Source organism: Nannospalax galili, unplaced genomic scaffold (assembly GCF_000622305.1).
Source record: "Nannospalax galili isolate Female #2095 unplaced genomic scaffold, S.galili_v1.0 scaffold445, whole genome shotgun sequence".
Taxonomy (NCBI): Eukaryota; Metazoa; Chordata; class Mammalia; order Rodentia; family Spalacidae; genus Nannospalax; species Nannospalax galili.
The window spans coordinates 2,760,326-2,781,324 of record NW_008354184.1 but is presented as its reverse complement, the minus strand read 5'-3'; the positions used below and the strand labels follow the sequence as shown (position 1 = coordinate 2,781,324).

Below are 20,999 nucleotides of genomic sequence, written 5' to 3'. Positions count from 1 at the left end.
CCCGATGTGACCTCACACACACACACACACACACACACACACACACACACACACAGACACACACACACATTCCCAACCCCAGAGAGACAGTCAGAGCAGCCTGGGCTGGCTGACACAGAAGGTGGCTAGTTGCTAACCTGGAGAAGAAGGTCCTGAGAGACGTCGGCCAGGGAGGGAAGGAAGGTGCAGCTGCCACAAGCCGCTCTGGGTACAGAGGAAGAGGAAGAAGCCCTGTGTGGTGATGGAGCCCCACCCACCTCACAAGTCCTCTCCCTCACCTCCCAGGTAAACTACTCTGCAGGGTCAGACTAAGCAGCACTGCTGCCCAAGAGGACCAATGGGTTGCTAGGGAGCAGCCTTCCTAGCTGTTCATTGGAGTTGCCATGGTGACACTAGACACTGGGCTTTGTTACCTCAGAGAGCTGATAGGGTGAGGGGCCAGGAGAGAGCCAGGGCTGAGGGGACAGGAGAGACTTCCAGTTGCCTGTCACTCACTGACTCCATCCTATCCGAAATGTTCCCGAATGGCCACCCAGGCTGGACTGTGGGGGTGAGGGTGGACAGCTCAAAGTACAAAGAAAGTTCTTAAGAGAGCAAAGGAATCCATAGAAGACACAGTCAAGTCAAGGGAAAGGGGAGCTGGATCTTGAAGGATGCACAGAAGCTCAGTCATTTAGAAGGGATAAACTATGAAAGATATGAGCACAAATGTAATTCAAAGTGGGGAACCATCTAAGCTGGGTGTCAGGGGATCAGGGAAGAATTTTAAAGCACAGGTTGACAGTGAGGGTCCTCTTCCCCTTGAACTACAGGGCTGTAGGCGAGTTAAGAGGAGGCTGAGACACTGGTGAGAATGCTGGTCTGTTGCTAGCAGGGTAGGGTGGAGGTGGGTAGCTCCCACGTGCCCAGCCTTGCAGGATCATCTCCAGAAGGCAGAGAACACTTTGTTAAATTTAGGATCCCCAGAGCCTGCTACTTATTAAATGAGCTTTTTTCTTTCTTTTACTTTTTTGAGACAGGGACTGTAGATGTGGCTCAGGCTGATCCTGCCTCAGTCTGCCACATGCTGGAATGCCAGCCATGTACCATCTCATTCTGTTAGATATGCCATTTGCCACACTTTTTAAGGACCTTAGTGTGAGACAGTCTGCCCAAAGTCTCCGTTTAATATACAGTTGCTATCTCACAGTTTTGGGGTCTGGGGGTGGGAATCTAAGCATGGTTACCCAGCATCTCAGAAGACTATAGTGTAGATGCTGGCCAGGGCTTCGGCGAGCACCCTGAGGCTCCCTTGGGAACTGATAGGCTTGCAGACTCATGTCTGCTAGCATGACCCTGTGTTCTGTGGTCTTCTGGATGGAGGGCCTTAGGGTTCTCCTGGCTCCTCAGTCCCTTGCTGTGTGGGTCCCCACATGCCATTTCAGCAAAGCCAGTGAAGAAAAGAGACATCAGTCTTGTGTTGTGCTGTCCTGGCAGTGACTTCCCATCACTTTTTCCCTCATTTAAAATGGAGCAGGGATCACACAGGACAGGAAGGCAGATAACCTGGGAGCCATGCTGGGCTCTGTGTCAAACCCTCAAAGGCTTTCTTCACCTCAACAGCTAGGTGATCCTGGTCATACCCATGCCAGATAATGTTACCCCTCTGATCAAAACCTTCCAGTAGCATCCCACTTCAACCAGAGTAAAAGCTGAAGCCCTCCTATTTAGCTACAGGGCCCTACCAGACATGCCCCTTTCCTCTACCGTGGATCCTCCTTTATCTAAGTACCAAAGGCCCCATCTGTGTACAGCGGCCTCAGGACCTTGACACTGGCTGTTCCTTCAGCTACCACTTTCTCAAGATGTCCCAGAGCCTTCTGCACAACTCTATTCACTTCCACTGATTGAGACACCTAGCTAGCTGTCCACACTCCCCATTCCCTTCTACCAACTTCTGGACATACCCTGCGTTTGTGTCCTCCCCCACCTCCAGCCTGCCCCCGGAGCCCACCCCCCATGCTGGAGACCTATGTGCTATGGGAAGAGGCCTACTGGATCCCTGGCACCTGAACCACACTTGGACTCACGGCTGGTGCTTCATGACCACACTGACAGGGCAGCTGGGTGGGAGGAGCAGGAAGAGAGGAAGGCCACTCATCCTCAGTCCCTGAGGCTGCTCAGGTCTGTGTAGGTTCTGAGGGGTGGAAAGCTGGCAAGGGAAGGGGGACACAGAGGTGAGGCTCAGCCTCTGCAGACCTAAGGCCTCAGCATCTCCCCAGGAGCCCCAGAGTCCCTCTGCCAGAGGGCTGGGCTCAGTTGGGCTTCCTCCTGAGAGACTTAGTCCTGGATCCTTCTGGATCCCTCTTAACTCTGGAAGGGTGGACCGAGGATTCAAGAGCTCTGGTAGATGGAACCCTGGGACCCCAGAACCTGTTTCCAGGAAACTCAAAATCTAGCAGCAATGGTCTGGGCTGCCTCTCCAGGCAACCTTCACAAATGGCAGCTTCCTGCTGCCTCTGCCAGGCCTGTAGATCCCCCTGAGGAGAGCTGTTTCCCTAGTCCCACTGTCCCTCATCCTCAGAGGGTCTATTCTAAGCCCAAGGCCAAGGCCATCCCCCTTCTGCCTGCTTCTAAGCCTGTGATGCCTCTTTAGAAGGCTAGGGACCCGTAGCAGAGGGCTTGGTGCTGACCTCATCTCTCACTGCCTCCTGGTACTCCTTCCTAGCTGTTCTCTCAAATAGGTCCCAGCATGCTTTGCAAAAGTCAGAGTGTCCCTGATGGAAGAAGGCAGTTGGATGACGATGTCCTCAGGGTGGTCTCCCTGACTGGAGGTTGCCATGGAAGGATCCTTCCTGGGCAGAATGTTGGGGGTGGAGGTAGTGAGCCAGGGCAGAACCCAGGGCAAGAGGTCACACATGCCACTGAGAAAAGGCACTTTATTCCAGGGTTGGTGGGAGGGCAAACGCTCACAGCAATTCTAAAATCCTGTCTGATCTCCTTTGCCTAAGAGGTGTGAGCCGGCTGCAGGTCACCCAGCCATACTGAGGGGAACTGACTGGAGTCTGGGTACATGCTGAGGAGGCCTCACATGCTCAGGCCTTCCCGCCCTTCCCCTGGGACACCCGGGTCTCTGGGGGTGCCCGGCGGAACCACTCCGACCAGGAGCCATCATAAACAGCTACATCAGGCTTTCCACAGAGGTAGGCAGCCAGGGCAATGTGGCAGGCAGTGACCCCCTTGCGGCATGTGGCGATGAGGGGCTTCGAGAGATCCACGTTCTTGGCCTCAAACAGGGCACGCAGCTCCTCTGGGCTCTTCTCGAAGCCATCTTTGGTCAGGAAGTTCATGAAGGGCATGTTGAGTGAGCCTCGGATGTGACCAGAGTCCAGTCCTGGGCAATGATGATAAAGAGCACAGGTTAGAGGAGGTAAAGAGGGGGAATTAGTGTGGGCCAGAGGGCACCAGCCAGAGCTACAAGGAAGAATTTTTCAAATAAAAATGTCTTTGCATTTTTGGGAACAATTTCTTGCCTGTTTTTCTTATCTTCAATACTCAAGACTTAAGACCCAAGCCTGCAGCGCTGCCCCCCGCCCCACGACAAGGTGCCTTGTTGGAGGGCTGTCCCAAGTCACTCCTGCTTGACAGAACATGGGTATTAGTCTCAGCTCCATCACCTAGCTTTTCCACTAACCTTTGCAAATCACTTCAGCTCTCTGTACCTGTTTTCTCATCTGTAAAATGGACTCAGTAGCACATGCCTGTATCACAGGATTGTTGAGAACTGGTAGGACAAACTCCTACAGATGCTGTGCACTGTGCTGGCTGCCAAGGGACGCAGCAAAGAGAAACACGCCATCCAGACCCTCCTGGACAGCACAGTCTAGGAAGAAGGACTGAAGCTGGCTAGCTTCATGATTCATAACATGAATTCTCCTGTAAACCCAGTTCACAGATGAATATGCTGAGGTATGCTGACATGGAGTGGAATGGCTCAGCTAAAGACAGACAGAGGATGGGCAGACCCAGGGCCAGACCTGGTTTCTAGGTGTTTTTATGAGGCATATGGTTGTGAAAAGAGAAGGGACCTGGTATTAGACGCCTGCTCAAATCCCAGCTCTGCCACCTACTACACCAGTGACCTTACATAAGTCATGCCACTTCTCTGAGCCTCAGTTTCCCCATGAGGAACAAATGCCCCCAGGGTAAGGCCCAAAGGCAGCACACACATCTGTGGCTCCCATGGCTGTTCAGTCTCTGGGAACAGGGGCCATGTGGGCCCCTCCACACACCTCTGAGGCTTGGCTGGGAGCACAGTGAAGGTGAAGTTAACCACTGGTCCTTTCCAGAACTGTCTCCCACCCAGTAAGGCTTTGGAGTAGTCATCAAGAAGGACAAAGGGCATGTGGGAGGGGGGTAGACATGATGACACATCACTGCTTGCTGGAGACTGAGGCAGGAGGATCAATAGCATGAGGCCAGTGTGGGTTACAGAGTGAGACCCTGTTTCAAAAAAAAAAAAATCCAAACAAAAATGGAGTGAGGTCTGGAGAAATTCTCAGTGGTTAAGAGCACCAACTGCATGCAGAGGACTTGAGTTCAATTTCCGGCACCAATGTCAGGCAGCTCACAACTGTCTGCAGCTCCAATGTCAGGCAGCTCACAACTGTCTGCAGCTCCAGCCCCAGGGGATCAAACATCAACACCTTCTTCAGGTCTCCTTGGGCACCTACACTCATGTGGAGATACAAACGCACACAAATATATGTAATCTAAAAAATCTTTTAGTGAGAAAAAAATGGAGGAGGTGGATGTGACAAAGAAGGGCCATGGTGACTGACGGCTCTTAGAGGGTCTGCCTTCTTAGTCCCTGCGTGCCTGACCACTTCCCTCTTCCTTGTGCGCCCTGTACCCAGAAGACAGCACTGAGAGTGGGCCCCAACCCAGGCTTGCCTCTACCTCTTCAGGCTCCACCTTTCCCAAACATTCCCACTAACCCATTAAACTTGAACCGTGGGGTGGAATGGAGCAGGGCCAGGGTAGCAGATGAGGGAAGGGAAAACCCTGGCTACTGTGATCCAGCCATACCACAGCACCACACACAGCAGCAGGCAGGCCCAGCCCTCTGTATATAAAAGCCCCTAATGACCCCAAGAGGCATAGCAGATACACTGTCAGGCCAGTAACAAGGGGGAACCCTCGCCCCAGGTTCCAAATTTCTGGAATCATTAGCACAAAAGGTCTTCTGGCTGTTTGAACACATGTCCTAGTATGTAAATGACAGCCATGCCTTCCTACTGTGACCTGAGACCAGCCAGGCATAACCTGCCAGGGAGGAGCAGCTGGCCTCACTGTGGAGTTCAGCTCTGTCAAGTTCAAGCAGTTTTGTGGGTGCTAGGGTCAGGGTGAAGTTGGGGGGATCTTGGGGAGCTGGAGCCCCAGCCTGGGGAGAGAGCAGTGGGCTTGAAGGAGAATATATATATATACACACACACACACACACACACACACACGTATGTATATTTGGGGGGTTATGTACACCTATGTGTGCATGCATATGGAGGCCAGTGACAACCTAGGCTATTGTTCCTCAATCACTCATCCCCCTAGAATTCTCTACTTCAGATAGGCTGCCCGGCCAGTGAGCCTCGGAGATGCGCTTGTCTCTGCGTCCCCAGGGCTACCATTACAGACAACACCATGGTGGGTTATTTTTGCTTGAGTTCTGGGAATCTAACTCAGAGCCTCATGCTTGCAAGATAAGCACTTTACAGGTTAAGCAACCTCTCCAGTCCTTGCCTGGGGACTTTAAATGAGCAACAGCCACTGTGGGGAGGGAGCGCCCAGGCCAGAGAACCCTGGCATACCGCCACCCAGAGGAGGATGGCAGCCAGAAGAAGCAGGGCCTCCTGCCACACTCCTCCCACCTCATTTTCAGTGGCAGGCCCCAGGCCTCCCCTCCCAACAGTGGGCATGCCACCATTCAGGCAGCCCCTGACAGCACCCAGAACGTGTAGTCTCGGGCCTTCCTCAGTCCTCACAAAGCTGGGGAGATGTTCCTCCCAGCATCAACGGGAAGCCCAGGCTCAGAGAAGGGAAGCAAATCTCCCTAGGACATATAGCAAAGGTATGTGAAGTCAGGGACGGTCGGACCCCAAAGCCTGTTTTTTGGTCACCCTGAGCATCCTCTGAAAAAAGAAGGTTGAGGCAGAGAACTGGCTGAGGTGACTGCTTGTCCTAGTTAGTTTCTCCATTGCTGACCACTACCAACTTGGGGAGGAAAGGGTTTATTTAGCTTACATATCCCAGGTCACAGTTCATCCAGGAGCCCAAGGTAGGAACTCTGACCAGTACCAACTTGGGGAGGAAAGGGTTTATTTGTCTTACATCTCCCAGGTCGCAGTTCATCAGGGAGACCAAGGTAGGAACTCAGGGCAGGAACCCGGAGACAGGAGCTGGAACACAGGCCATGGAGGAACGCTGCTTACGGGCTTGCTCCTTTGGCCCCTGCTCAGTCTGCTTTCTTATGCAACACAGGCCCACCTGCCCAGGGGTGGCACCACCTACAGTGGGCTGGGCCCTCCCACATCACTCATCAAGAAGATGTCCCTCAGACATGGCCACAGGCCAGTCCAATAGAGGCAATTCCCCAACTGAGGCTCCCTCAACCCAGGTGTGTCAAGGTGGCACTAAAGCTATCCAGCACACTGCTCATGTTCCTCTGCTGCCCAGAAGTCAAGGAAATTTGTTATAAGTTTGGCTGAGGAGATTCCAGTCAAGTTGGCAAGTTAAGATCCCTCAAGCCATGATAGGTGTGTTCGAGGCCGGGAAAACCTGTATTCTGGTTTTCCTCCCAAAGACACAAGGAATCCAGTACAGGTACCCTGGCCACAGCCCAAGAGGCAAGACACAGCTGAGAGACTTGTTCCCACAAAGCAACAATGTGGAGCAGTGACCTTTCCCCCAGTCCCTGGGTTAGCTCATTGCTCACCACACACTTAGCAGCGGCCTTGGGAGAGCCTCACGTTGGTGCCTGCCACCCTGTATTGCCTAGGCCCACCCTGTCTATCCTTCCCTTGCCAGGCCACTGAAGATTCCAGAAGACACTGTATAGCCAGGGGTCAACACTCTCCTCTCTCACATTCTCACCTGTCTCCCAAGAGAGCAAAAGCACAGCTTCATAGCAACACAGGCTGCCCAACTGAACAGTGAATGATGCCAGGCACGAACACAGCGCTCCCATTTCATATGAGGAAACTCCAGGCTTGGAGAGAGGAGACAGCTGGCTACCAGCAAGCCCTCCCTGAGAGTCCTGAATCTGAAAGTCCCTGCCTTCTCTATGTGTCTTCCTCTCTCCTCTGGATGCCCTAGGGTGCCAGAGCCTGAGCCTAGATAATACAGGTTGCCTCTGCACTCCTTCCTCTGTGCACTTGTGGAGGACAGCTTTCCTTTTCAGAAGAATAGCGGTTCAGGGGCAAAGGGATGTGGTTGTACAGAGCCTACCTGATTGCTGCACTCCTGCCAAAAAGACCACAGGACCTCTGAAGGTACCATGTGAAGGCCAGAGGGGCAGGTGCTTGCCTTCAGGGGTCCTGGGGTCTCTGAAGACCCATTTCCAGTTTCTGCCAGGGTCATTTCCTCCAGGAACTCAGGGTCAAGGCCTCCTCACTCCCCATGTTTTATAACTGGACTGTTGAACCCACAGGAACCTCTCTGAACCCCTCCCAGGCAGCAGACCATGACCTTGACAGTGCCTCGTGTGCTTTGTGTCCAGCAAATCCTCTTATGGGGTGGGGGTGGGGGGTAGCCCATTTCCTGCATGTCTAGGTGGCCCTGGACTTTGCTCAGTGCCTTCCCCTCCAAAGAACCCCTTTGCCAGCTCGCTGTGTGTGTAAAGCTATGTGCATGTGAGTAGGCAGGGCTGGGAGCCTCTGCCTGTTGATGACTGGGGAGCTCAAGGTCAAGCAGTTGGGCTGAGGGCCCTCCACATAGGAGGGGCTATGCTGCAGTGGGAACCCAGGGCTCCCCAGCACAGCAGGGAGATTAGAGGCAGTAGGAAGAGACATACAGAAGGGAGAGACTTCAAATTCACGGCTCTCAGGGGCCCTTGCTGGCAACAGATTTTCTTCCCTCTCCAAGTCTTATTTTTCCTCATCTGTAAAATGAGTACACTGTTTGGGCCTGGTAGCACTCATCTCTCAGTTTGCCTCCCAGCCTGGAAAGAGCCAGACAACCAGCTTCACTGCTTCTTCTCTGTAGTTTAAATCAGAAGAAGAAAAGGTACCTTGAGCCAAGACCAGAAGGGGCTGCAGGCATTCTAAGCCCAGAATCTTTGCAAGGTGCCCAACAAACATGACTCTCCCTCCAGACTTTCCCAGACCAAGGCAGGCCTGGAGAGAGTGGAGCTGGGGAAGGCAGAGCTTGAACCTCTGTCCATGACTAAGTGTGGGGTCTCCACCTGCCCATGCTTCAGCATCCCCTCTGCCAATGGGTTGGCCCAGTAGTATTATAAAGACTATTCAAAACAGTTTTCACAGATGTTCTCCCTGGTCTCTTCCTCTGGCCACAGAAAGGAAGAAACACTTTTCGCAACAAGTTAAGTAAAATGTTACCCCAGAGTTAGACCATGCAGGGGAGGGCAGGGACACTGAGAAAGGATCCACCAAGGTTGGGCCACCAGTTCTGTGCCCAGAAAAATCAAGACCTCAGGGTTGTCTCTGGTTAGAAGCTTCTAGAATGCAACATTTCCTCTCCTGAGGCTTTCTCTGACTCCTAAGCAATGCAGACTCCCTCTGGCTTCCCATCACATAGAAGAGGACCCAAGGGCCATCTCTCTCTGGGAGTGACTGGCAGAGGAGGAATCCCCTAGCTCTGGGAGGTAGGGGTTTGATCAATTTTGGTACATCTGAGTTTAGAGTACTTTTTTAAAAACAAGACAGTGCTGGGTTCAAATCCTGCCTCTGCCACTTAACTATACAAATAACTAAACATCCTGACATCTCATCTTCCATCTAAAGTAGAAGTATATCATGGTACACTATCCCTGGCATGAGCCGCAGCTGCTGTTAACAGCCCCATGGACAGACTACAGCTGATGGTAAGGTTATAAACAAGACTTCTTTCTCAAAAGCCAATCAGAGTCCCAGGATGGTTGGTCCTGATGGTGTTTGAACGGGTTTCTGGGGGCTAGACTCTAAGCATGTCTGTAGGCGTCTGTACAGCCCTGCAGATGCCAGTTCATGAGCAGGATGCCCTTTGGAACATACTAGTCCATGTCAGGGAGATGGTGCCTGGAAGTGGACATGGGTAGATGGGTCACTGGTCACCTCTGCTGATGCTGGCTACTTGTTAGCATGTGGATAAGAGGACAGAGAAGGCACGTGTATCAGAGGTGCAAAAACTGCCATGTACTCTCATTTTACAGGTGGAAAGACAGGATCACATGGGAGGGCTGAAGGTCCCAGTCTCTCTGGCACCCCATCCTCCCACTGGGCAATCCTCCCCAGAGGCCATAGGGATACCTACCTACTATATCCGGCTCTGGCTGGATGCCCAGGTACCGCCCCTGGGCCCGTGAATCCACCAGTTGGAACCTTTTAGACTGTAGATTCTCCAGGACCTGCTCATAGGTCTTGAGCAGGGATCGGTCCAGAGTGGCTTTGAAAACAGCTGGTTCTGGGTGTGAGGGCTCAGAGGTCACAGGATGGCCCTCCTTCAGCCAGTTCCGGAAGCCACCATTGAGCACTGACACAGTGCGATGGCCAAACACACGGAACATCCACCAGACTCGGGGGGCATAGAAGCTGCCCAGCTCGTCACCATCGTATACCACCACGTGTGTGTCGTTGCTGATGCCCAGGCGGCCCACGTAGTCCCCAAAGTGGGCCTCGCTGGGCAGCATCATCTCATAGGGCGAGGCCGTGTCCCGGCACTCTTCTATATCAAAGAAGGATGCACCAGGCACATGGCGCTCTTGGTACTCCTTGCGGGCCTGGCGGGTCCCGGGGGAGTACCAGGATGCATCCAGCACCCTCAGGTTGGGCCCCAGGCTGCCGGACCGAATGGACTCTGCCAGCCACTTGGTGGAGACCAGCGCTCGGTAGAGCACCTGATGAACCATGGTGTCAGCTCTGCGTGTCACCTGGCGCGGGTGGGAACCAGGAAAGAGACAGGCCTGTAAGGACTGAGCGCGGTGGGCGGGGCCCGAGAGGCGGGGCTCTGGTCCTCTGCACTTTCCCAGCCTGCGGTGTCAACGGCACCCCCAGCGGGGGCTGGGACGCCAGTGGGGGTAGGTTTGCACATTCCCTAGGGAAAGGCTGCTCAGTCCCTCCCACTGGCCCGGCGCCCTCCCTGCCCGGTCCCCCAGAGAGCAGGTGGGCGTGGCCAAGAGTTTCTGAGCGCTCCAGTTGCAGCAGCTGCTGGGAGGGGCTGGCTCTTCCAGCAAAGATACCCGCGGTCGGGATCCTGCCAGCAAGGAACCGGGAGAACTTGTCCTAGGTGGGGAAGACAGCCCTCGGGCTCCGAGTCCCCTCTGTTGGCAGGACAGGGACTGGACGCACAGCCCTGACCTGAGCCCTCGCCAGGCCTGCTCCCCGTCCCAGCAACCTGGGTTCTCTCGCTTCTAGAATGTCCCAGTCGCTTGAGAGGGTCCCAGGCACCCCGCCTCGCTGTCACCCTCCCCGGGGCCGCAGATGGCCCAGCCGGCGGCCCCATCCCGGGCGACCCGCTGCACTCACTCGCCCTGATGGCTGCACCGGGACTCGCCCCTGTTCTCCAGAGAAGCTGGAGAGTTCAAACCCGGAGCCAGGAGCGTCCCCAGATAGCCCATACCACCGCGCCGCCTCCAGAGGGGGGACATCTAGCCAACAGTCTTGACTCCGAACCACCCCTGCGCCCTCGCACCGGGACCTGGTTGTACCCTCGGGTGGAGAGCCTCTCACATCCCCAGGGGACTGCCGGAGGCGCGGGGTGACTCTGGGGCAATGCGAAGCCCGGCGGCGTGCCATGGGCGTCCCCCGTACCCTGCCAGTGGAAGGTGCAGCCAGCGACAGCTCCTACTGGCCGAGGCAGTGGGCTGTGCCCGAGTCTCCTCCCTTTGGCCAGCTGCAGGTTAGTGGCGGAAGGACAGGAAGCTGGGGGTGTGGGGAGGGGGCGACACGGCGGAGTTGGGGGATGGGGAGCTCAGGACCCGGTTATCTACTGCCCACCGTGTCCTGCTTGCCTTTGCATAAGGGAAGGGTACTGTTTGGGGGTGCGCAGCGTGGGACTAGGCCTGAGTGGAGGAGGGGACGTAGTCTACGAGAGAAGAGTTTCTAGGACGCCCCTAGTTCGCCTTAAGGGTCACTATTCGCTTGGGACCCACTGTGGGTTGGGGTAGAGAACAGTAGATGAGGATTGGAATGACCTAATGTCTTTAGAGACAATCGGGGGTGAGGCGAACAAGAGGACCAACAAAGCGGTGCAGAAGAGTCAGGGCGAGGAGACCCAGAGGCCCCCAGAAGGGAAAGCGGCAGATAACACGGAAACGAAAGTAACATTTATCCTGCCTGCCTGCTTTACCACCCTGCGGGTGTAGGCCAGAAACTTCTCCCAGCCGGAGACAGAAGCAGGGTCAGGTTACCCAGGCCTCCACGTAGACTGGGAGTTTAATCTCTGACCCCAAGCCCCCGTGGTGATAGAAGCTGCCTTTGTTTACTTCCTGGATTCCACCCTCCCACTTTCTAAACATTGGTCCTGCCCTGAAATACTTGTCACAGCATGTTGCAAAAATGCAAACATTAGCATTTTCCCAGCATCCTCTGAGTCTTGAGCTTGGCAATGAGAGAAAGAGGGTGCCAGGAAGGTCCAGGTAGGGAGGTACTGTTGACTGCCTGAGTCCCCACACAGTGGGATATGGGCTTGGGCTTGCCCTGGATGACCTGGGGTTGTCCTGTATGCTCTGAGGGTCCATCTTCAGAAAACCACTCCCCACAGGATCTTGGCCCACCAAACCCCCAGGAGCCTGTCTCTTTCTGGTTTCTGTGCCTCAGAGACATTGCCAGTCCTCTCAGACCCTCTTTCAGCAACCCAGGGCCCTTTGTGAGAACTGTCAGTCAAACAAGGAGGTATGGCCTGGTGGACCTCAGACCTCTGAAGTCTCACTCCCAGAAGTCTAAGATTCTAGGTTCGCTGCTGTAGATTCAAGAGCTGCTTATGAGAGTAATGGGAGAAATAATGGGATTTCACTCAGCCACCTTAAATGAGTATTCAAAGCAGTTATATAGAGTGTACAATGGTGGCCCTTCTACATTCATCCTTTAATCTACCTAAGAGGTGGAAACTGGAGCTGGGAGTGGTGCAGTGGTACCTACTGAATCCCTCTATTCTGGAGACAGAAGGGTGGACATCAGTTCCAGACAGCCTGGGATACAGAGCAAAGCCCTGTTTTTAAAAAAAGGGAGGGGGGTTGCTGGTGAGATAGCTCAGTTGGTAAAAGCATAAAGATCTGAACTGTGATCCTCAGAACCTACATAAAAACACAGGGCATGGTGACACAAGCTTACTGTAACCTCCAGAACCCGGGGGGGGGGGGGGGGGGGGGGGGGCGCAGGGGGATGCTGGGTTCACTGGCCAGGCAGCCTAGCCTAGCTTACTTGGTGAGTTCTAGGCCATGGAGAGAACTTTGTCTTACACACACACAAAATAAAAGTGGGCAGCATCTGAGGAACAGCATCATAGGTTGACCTCTGGCCTCCACGTGCATGTGTCCACACTAACACATGGGTGCATGCACTTCTACACACACGTCCCCATGCACACACACATACACATAGAGGTAGAGGTCAGAAGATCCATTACAGGATAAAGTAACCCAGAGACCCTCACATGCCCATACCACCGAACAGTCAGGCAGTGTCATGGCATTTGGAGGCCTCTGTTACTCCTAAACCAGAGCTGGGGGCGGGGACAAGATCCCCAATAATGATGGGGGGACAGGAGCTGCTGTGGTTCCCAGGAGAGCCATTCAGGGAACCTCAGCCTCCCTCCCCTCACCACCCCTGCTGCTGTATCTAGGCACAGGGTTGTCACAGATGCTGGGATCAGCTCTTAGCCAGAACCAGTGCCAGCCTTCTTATGCTTAAGATCAAGTTCAAGTTCTTGGGCCCCTACAGCAGTCAGACTGAGCTTCTCCCTCTTCTGGGAAGCCCTTCCACCTGCTCCCTCCCATCCAGGCTGAGGTAGAGGCCTCAGTGCTCACAATAAACTCCAGCCATTTTCAATTGTATTGTTGCTTGAGATGTCTGGGATCTTTCAAAGTCAAGAGTTCCTCAGTGCCCAACACTGATCCACTTATCGAAGCCCACTGGAACCCCATTTAGTGCATTAGTTTCATTGGTTTCTGTTTTTTTTTGTTGTTGTTGTTTTGAGTGAGAGAGAGAGAGAGAGAGAGAGAGAGAGAGAGAGAGAGAGTCAGTCTCCCTTTAGCTGGCCTGGAACTCACTATGTAGACCAGGCTGGCCTCTCACTCTCACAAAGATCCTTCTGCCTCTGCCTCCTGAGTGCTGGGATTAAAGGAATACACCACCATGCCCGGCTTTAGTTTTGTTCTTTTGAGACAGGATCTTGCTGCATAGCCCAGGTTGATCTGGAACTTGCATTGTAGACTAGGCTGGCCCTGAACTCTAGTCCTCCTGCCTCAGCCTCCTGAATGCTGGAACTTCAGGCAAGTCAGCTACCACACCTTATGACTCAAAACACTTCTAGGAGCTGCAGTGGCCTTCAAGAAAAAATGACAGTACCAAACCTTAAGACTGCTCCTTAACAGGGCACAAGGAACTGCTGTGTCAAGTGTTGTAATTGTGAGGATTAAATGGCACTAGGCAAAGAGTAAATTCTGGGTTCTTCATTGAAATCCTGGATGGATGAGTGAATTTAACTTTGACCTTGTTTGCTTTACTTAAGGGCCATTTGGGCCAGCCTTTTGGCCCTGCCCTGCCCTACCCACTTGCATTCAGGGCAAAAAATAGGGAGTAAGAGGGCCTGGGCCACCCTCTCCTGGCACCCATGGTCATAAGGCCTATTGGAGTTGTGTGTATCCAAGCCCTGACTCCGGGAGTCTCTGAGTGATCAAAGCCTGAAGTTGGCTTTGGAGTCTGCATTCTTGGACTCTGCCCTCCGGGTGCTCGGGTTCCTCCTCTGCCAACTTGCATACATACCCCAGTCGCAGCCCCTGCAGGCAGACCGGCCTCTCCCTCCTGACATCTCCCCTGTCCCGCAGGCCTGCAACCTGAGCTACACTGAGCCCATGGCCGCCCAGCAGCTCTTCCGCGCGCTGGTGTCCGCGCAGTGGGTGACCGAGGCCTTGCGGACTCCGCGCGCAGCGCAGCCCCTGCAGCTGCTGGACGCCTCCTGGTACCTGCCGAAGCTGGGCCGTGATGCCCGCCGTGAGTTTGAAGAGCGCCACATCCCGGGCGCCGCCTTCTTTGACATCGATCAGTGCAGCGACCGCACGTCGCCGTACGACCACATGCTGCCCAGCGCAGCGCACTTCGCAGACTACGCAGGCCGCCTGGGCGTGGGTGCCACCACGCATGTCGTGATCTACGACGGCAGCGACCAGGGCCTCTACTCGGCACCGCGGGTCTGGTGGATGTTCCGTGCCTTCGGCCACCGCACCGTGTCGCTGCTGGACGGCGGCCTCCGCCACTGGCTGAGCCAGAACCTCCCCGTCAGCTCTGGCAAGAGCCAGCCGGAGCCCAAGGAGTTCCATGCTCAGCTCGATCCCACCTTCATCAAGACCTATGATGACATGCAGGAAAACCTGGAGGCCCGGCACTTCCAGGTGGTGGACGCCCGAGCAGCTGGCCGGTTCCGCGGCACGGACCCAGAACCACGAGATGGTAACATGCTAGGGAAATGGGTCGAGAGGGGGTCTCGGGTGCGGGGACGGGACTGATGTACATCCTAGGCACGGTCTGGCTTTGCACTGGCCTTTCAAGCACACAGCGCCCCGGCCAGGGGAGGAGGTTTGGTTGCCAGGTGCCACTCTCTAAGCCTCTAGCTTCCTTCTTAAAGTGGGGGTGTCACAATGCTACCTCTAAGCTTTAGACAGAGGAAGCTCCAGTACGTGGGGAATCCAGGGTGCCCCTGTACAAGTGTGACAGCTCAAGTAACTCTGCAATACTGTGCTAGTGTGGGGCCACTGCAGACTTGCAGACTAGCAGGAGGCAGCAGCCCCCCATCATGTCCCGCCCGCAGTGTGAGTTGTTAGTGTGGAGGAGAATCTGGGGCAGCCAGACTAGTCTAACAAAGAGATTCGGAGAGGGTCACCCCAACAGGGTGGTGGCTGTTCCAGGTGAGGCACACCCACTGCCTATGGCCTAGCTTCCCCAGGCAAGAAGCCTACGGGAAAGCCCTCTGTAATATGGGAGAGGGTCCTCATAACGCAGATAAGGCTGTAGCCAGGTCGATGTGAGTCTTTCAACACTCCCAGGAGTACAGCCATCCTTGTGTAACTGCAAGCTTCGCATCCATGTGTTTAAACAGTCTCAGAAAACTTTCTTTTGTCTGTACTGGGGGTGTAAGCTTCCCTTATTAATTCCCTGAATGATACAGTGTGGATGATGCAGTGTGGATGATGCGGTGTGGATGATGCGGTGTGGATGATGCGGTGTGGATGATGCGGTGTGGATGATACGGTGTGGATGATGCGGTATAACTACACAGCATTTATACCTCATGGGGTATTGAAAGTAGTCTAGAGCTGGGTGTTGTGGCCTGGCACTGGGAGGCTGAGGCAGGGGGATTGTGAGATTGAGGCCAGCCTGGGCTACAGAGACCCGATCTCAGAAAGCAAGCAAGCAAACAAGAAACAGAGAAAGAGTGAGAATGGAAGGCAAAAAGAAAAGGTCAAGAAAGAGAAGAAACAGTAATCTAGAAACTGTCACGTGTGAGGAAACTGCGTAGATGAGACAGGACACTTTATATGAGGGACTGTGCATCTCCAGACTTCGGAATCCTGGGAAAGGGGTTATCCAGGAACCGATTCCCCTGTACATAGAGAATAATGCCTGTGCTGCCATTGCACAGAGGAGGAAAAGAGCCTTCCAGTGGCTGCCTTGCTTGAGGCCTCAGGAAGCAGCCCCCAGGATTCAAACTCCCTGCATACTTAACCACTGTGAGCAACCAGTGATCACCCCCCTTTCCTCTCCAGCCTGCCTGCATGCAAGGAGTTGACCACACCCCTGGAAGCTCCCCCTGAGTAGCATTTCCTATGCCCCCCCCCCCGCGCCAGGTGGAGATTGTAGCATCTATTCTGTGCTCCTAAAGTGCTCAATGCAGCCTGACAATTCAACCAGTCCCTGGACCAAGTCTATATCTCAGAGATGTTTGGTGACTTCAGGGGCTCCTGCCACATGGGGTACTGTAGACCAGTATTGCTCTGTCTCCAACCCTTGGAAACTGCTGTTATACCCCACCAGTTTTGAACCTACCTAGGCAGCTATTTCCTATGGGTCAGCGTTATGTGAGAGTGCCACCCAATTCAGCCCCAGGGCAGAGGCAACACAAGGCAGCTACTGGTACCAAGCTTAGGTTTAAAGCTCTAACTCGGGCTGGAGAGATGGTCCAGCGGTTAAAAGCACTGGCTGCTCTTGAGAGGACCTGGGTTCTGTTCCCAGCACCCACATGGCAGCTAATAACCATCTGTAACTCCAGTTCCAGGGGATCTGATGCCCTCTTCTGGCCTCCTCAAGCATTGTACAACATGGGTGCACTTACATACAAGCAAGCAATACACTCATACACATACACAAAAACAATAATATGAAAAAGCTCTATTTCTAGTTGCACTTTCTGTGTGACACCTGGCAGGTCACCTAACTTCTCTGGATGGTGGCCTTTGCATGTCTGTAATGAGAGACGTAGAGAGAGCAAGCACACAAATTCCCAGCTCTAGGTAGGAAGCGATGTCATCAGTCTGTGCTCCTCTGCTCCACACTCTCCTTGGTGGTGTTTAGCGTGCTCCTCCATCACACTTGCTGGTACATGAGTGGGAGCAAATGATGCGTGCCTGGAAGGCCAGTTGGCGAGATGGTCCAGGGTGCCAGGCATGAAGGCTTGGCAGCCCGCATCCGAAGCCTCACCATTCCCCTCCACATTCCTAGGCCTGGCCAAGCACACCTGTGATGTGCTCCATCAGCCCCAGGGGCAGGGAATGTGCTTTGTTGAAGTTTAACATAGAAGGAAGCCCTGATTTTATTTACAGGTGCCCGCCCCCAGCTTGAGAGCTTTCTCCTCTCCCTGCTCTGGGATGGGTCGTGTATGGGGACTTCTGAGAAGCCCAGTGTCTGCACCTGTTCAGTGGGAATGCTCAGCCCACCGCACTGCTTGTGAGTGCCGCTTCCTGCTGCTCTCAGAGAATACAGAACCAGACCTGAAGCACTGTCCCTTCCTGTGCAGAGAAACTGGGACAGAAGTTTCTAAGAGCCTCGTGTTAAAATCCAGATGGCCCAGATTTGAGTGGCAGGCTGTGAGGGTTCATTTTATTGCAGCTCTCAGCCCTCTTGTGAAAATGGAACTTTAATAACTCCTGACTGAAGACCAGGTAGAAACAAGACATGAGCTGGGAGCCCTGGGAGCCTGCAGAGCTTGGGGTGTAGTGACTCTCCCCTTAATTCACCGTTCTCTGGCCTTGCTGGGGTCCTCTTCCTGCTCTAGCCAAACTGCCTTTTTGGGGTTTTTGTTGTTTTGTCTTGTTTTTCTGAGACAGAGTCTCATGTAGCCCAGGCTGACCACTTACCACTTGGCTAAATAAGACCTTATACTTCTGATTCTTCTGCCTCTGCCTCCCAATTGCTGGGATTACGCTTCACCAGGTACTGAGGCTAGAGCTCAGTGCTTTGTGCATGCTAAGCCAGCACTCTACCAACCAAGCCACATCCCCAGCTCCGAGACTGTATTCTTTTTAAAAAGATTTGGTTCTTTTATATGTATATGTGTGTATATTGTGCATGTTGGAGGCCACAGAGGCCAGAAGAGGGTGTAGATCCTCTGGAGCTGGACTTACTGGCAGTTGTGAGCCATCTGATGTGGGTGTTGGGAACCAAACTCAGGTCCTCCAGAAAAGCAGCAAAAGCTGTTAAGCTCTGAGCCATCTCTCCAGACCCTACACTGCATCCATTTAAGAATAAAGTCTGATTTTCCCTGCAGCCATACCAGAACCCAAACGTCTTCTTCCAGGTCCATTAAGCACCCCCACCTTCCACTTCCCTGTTATCTGAGCTTTGGCACTGATAACCTTTTGTGTAATTCCAGGACCCCAGGTTCCTCCTGCCTGCCACACTCTCCAGCCTATTGTCTGGATCCCTAGACTGGCTGACTCCCACTCTTCTCCTGGGAGAAGACCCCACCCTCCCTGGGACTGTGGCCTGCTCCACAGCAGCACAGGCTCTGGTGTAGCCTGGGTTACAATCTTCTCTGCTCTGCTAGCTGAGACAGGCTGGTCTTTGTGCCTTATGTTGGGGTGGGGAGAGGGCTGTGTCATGTCTTTCCTATAGAATTTGGGAGAGATTAAGGAGAAAATGCTGCTAAGGGGGTCTAGGCCCTTTCCTGTGCATTTAGCCATGTCAGATGCTTTGATTACTATTGCAATTTCTATACTATAGCCCAAGGGCCTTTTGGTCATACTTGATACACTAGCGATTTTCTGGTTATTGCCTGTCCTGCATACCACCCCTGGTCTATAAGTACCCTGAGTCCCAGCTGGGGGACACATGTATTATTATGCTATCCTCAAGGTATGTAGTCAGGAAGCCCAGGGCCCCATGTGACTCTGGTGGAGTCTAATTCTTGGGTTCAAAGTCCAGCCAGCAATTGTCTGGGTGCAGTAACTATAGGTGATTCTTAGCCTTAGCCTGGCCTCCTGTGCAATAGGAATAGCGCCTGGGTTTGGTCCAGAGGATAAGATGCAATGATGGAGAAGTGTTTGGCATTCTGTTTGTGTCAGGAGACTCAATACCATAAATACCACCAACATAGGACATCATTCCCACTGTCCTTATATGTGTTTCCTCTCTTCAACCCTGTTGCACAGGCATCGAACCTGGTCATATGCCCGGTGCAGTGAACATCCCATTCACTGAGTTTCTGACCAAGGAAGGCCTGGAAAAGAACCCAGAGGAGATCCGCCGCCTGTTCCAGGAGAAGAAGGTGGACCTATCCCAGCCCCTGGTAGCCACGTGTGGCTCCGGTGTCACAGCCTGTCATGTGGCACTGGGGGCCTTTCTCTGTGGCAAGCCCGACGTGCCTGTATATGACGGCTCCTGGGTGGAGTGGTACATGCGCGCTCAGCCGGAACATATTATCTCAGAGGGCCGAGGGAAGACCCACTGAGGCTAGGCAGGACTGTTCAGCTTAGGTGACACCAGACCACCAGCAGTGCCAGCCCGGTAGCTCCGACTCTGCTTTACCAAAAGAGTGCCTCCTCATCCAATTCAGGTGGTGTTTGGGGTGACAGCCCAGGGAACAGGAATTCCTTCGACTCATGGGCACCCAGTGGAGGGGGTGAAAGGGTGACCATGGGAGGGTGCCTTGGGGGAGGGAGGCCAGGCCACAGACCCACCTGTATGGTGCTAAGCTGGGGCCCACCAGAGAAATAAAACACCAAGGGTAAAACTCTTATAGCTCTGAGTATGCCTCCCTTTCATGAGAGTTCAGGGGTTTCTACATACATGGCAGAGGTTACTTCGGACCTGGGGGAGCCTGTTGTTGCCTTCTAAGTAATGCTGGGGCCTCAGAGCCCCTGTTCCTGTGACCAGAATACCCTGTGACAAACTGTCCTCAACCTCTACTCCTGGAGTCTCCCTCTGGCTTCTGGGCCCCTTTGTTTCATTTCCATTTTGTTTGTATGTATGTGTGTGCATGCATGAGGCCAGAGACAACCTTCTCCACTGTTATTTTTCAAGCACCACCCACACTGTGTTTTGAGACAGGATCTTCCATTAGCCTGGAACTGACCAAGTAGGCTAGGCTGGCTAGCCAGTGAGCCCCAGGAATTCACGTTCTCCATCTCCCCAGTGCTGGGGTTACAAGCTAGCCGCATTGTACCTTCCTTGAGCAATATGAAGACTTAAATTGTGCAATTTACAGAAACTGTTTAGCCTGGTGCTAGACACAGTAAACACCAAATACTAGCATTGTCTATTTCATAATGTTTTTACATTTATTCGTGTGTGTGTGTGTGTGTGTGTGTGTGTGTGTGTGTGTGTGTGTGTGTGTGTGTGTAAACACGTGCACATGCCATAATGCACAGGTGGAGATCAGATGACAACTTGCCAGAGCTGGTTTTCTTCTTCCACCATGTGAGCCCTAGGGATCGAACTTAGGTCATCAGTCTTGGTAGCAAGCACCTTTATCCACTGAGCCATCTCGATGGCCCCCACTAATGTTATTTTTAGAGAACTGTTAGTAGTTAGGCATGCCAAGTGTTCCCTAACATTGGACAAAAGAAAATAATGAGAGAAGAATTGTGCTCCTGCCCTCACAGAGCTTCCAAACTGAGAGAAGAAACCAGAATTTTCTATCATTTTCCAGAGAGTAAGGAATGCTGTGAAATAATCTGTTTATAACAGACTAATTTTTTAATTTTAGGTGTATGAGTGTATTGCCTGTATGTGTGTAAGTGCACCTGGGTCGCGCAATGCCCACGGAGTTCAGAAGAAGGCATCGGATTCCTCTGAAACTGGAGTTATAGATAGTTGTTAGCTGCCATGTGGGTCCTGGGAATCTAACCAACCCCAGTCCTCTGTGAGAGCAATCAGTGCTCTTAACCACTGAACCATCTCTCCACCCCAACAGACTAATTTTATGAGAGTAAAAATTACAAGCTCCGAGAGGCAGAGTGATTTGTCTAAGTGTGCACAGCTCATTTGAGACTAGCCCAACTGGAGATTAAGTCTCCAGGGTTGGAGTTTCTCCAGGGTCCCTCTACTGCCGTGGTTTTCCAGACTGGAGGATCAAGGGGAGAATAGAAACGTGTGTTA

General features: G+C 53.3%; 3 protein-coding genes across 4 annotated transcripts in view; 1 reads left to right on the top strand and 2 right to left on the bottom strand.

Moving 5' to 3' along the window:
* Nucleotides 1–617, bottom strand: part of Tex33 (testis expressed 33) — a 19,607-nt gene extending 18,990 nt beyond the window's left edge. For both annotated transcript variants that reach the window (XM_008851330.2, XM_008851332.2), the window contains exon 1: nt 138–617. The gene's annotated coding sequence lies outside the window, so the exon portion shown is untranslated. The remainder of the gene's footprint in view (nt 1–137) is intronic.
* Nucleotides 618–2,900: 2,283 nt separating this feature from the next.
* Tst (thiosulfate sulfurtransferase) lies at nt 2,901–10,856 on the bottom strand. The gene is made up of 3 exons (XM_008851329.3): nt 10,716–10,856; nt 9,505–10,120; nt 2,901–3,373 (listed from the first exon to the last, which is right to left on the bottom strand). Exons 2-3 carry the CDS (start codon nt 10,097–10,099, stop codon nt 3,075–3,077), a joined length of 894 nt encoding a protein of 297 aa, XP_008849551.3. The 5' UTR covers nt 10,100–10,120; nt 10,716–10,856; the 3' UTR covers nt 2,901–3,074.
* A 72-nt stretch (nt 10,857–10,928) lies between these two features.
* On the top strand, nt 10,929–20,150 carry Mpst (mercaptopyruvate sulfurtransferase). Its single transcript, XM_008851328.3, has 3 exons — nt 10,929–11,088; nt 14,237–14,858; nt 19,052–20,150. Exons 1-3 carry the CDS (start codon nt 10,984–10,986, stop codon nt 19,348–19,350), a joined length of 1,026 nt encoding a protein of 341 aa, XP_008849550.2. The 5' UTR covers nt 10,929–10,983; the 3' UTR covers nt 19,351–20,150.
* Nucleotides 20,151–20,999: the final 849 nt, after the last annotated feature.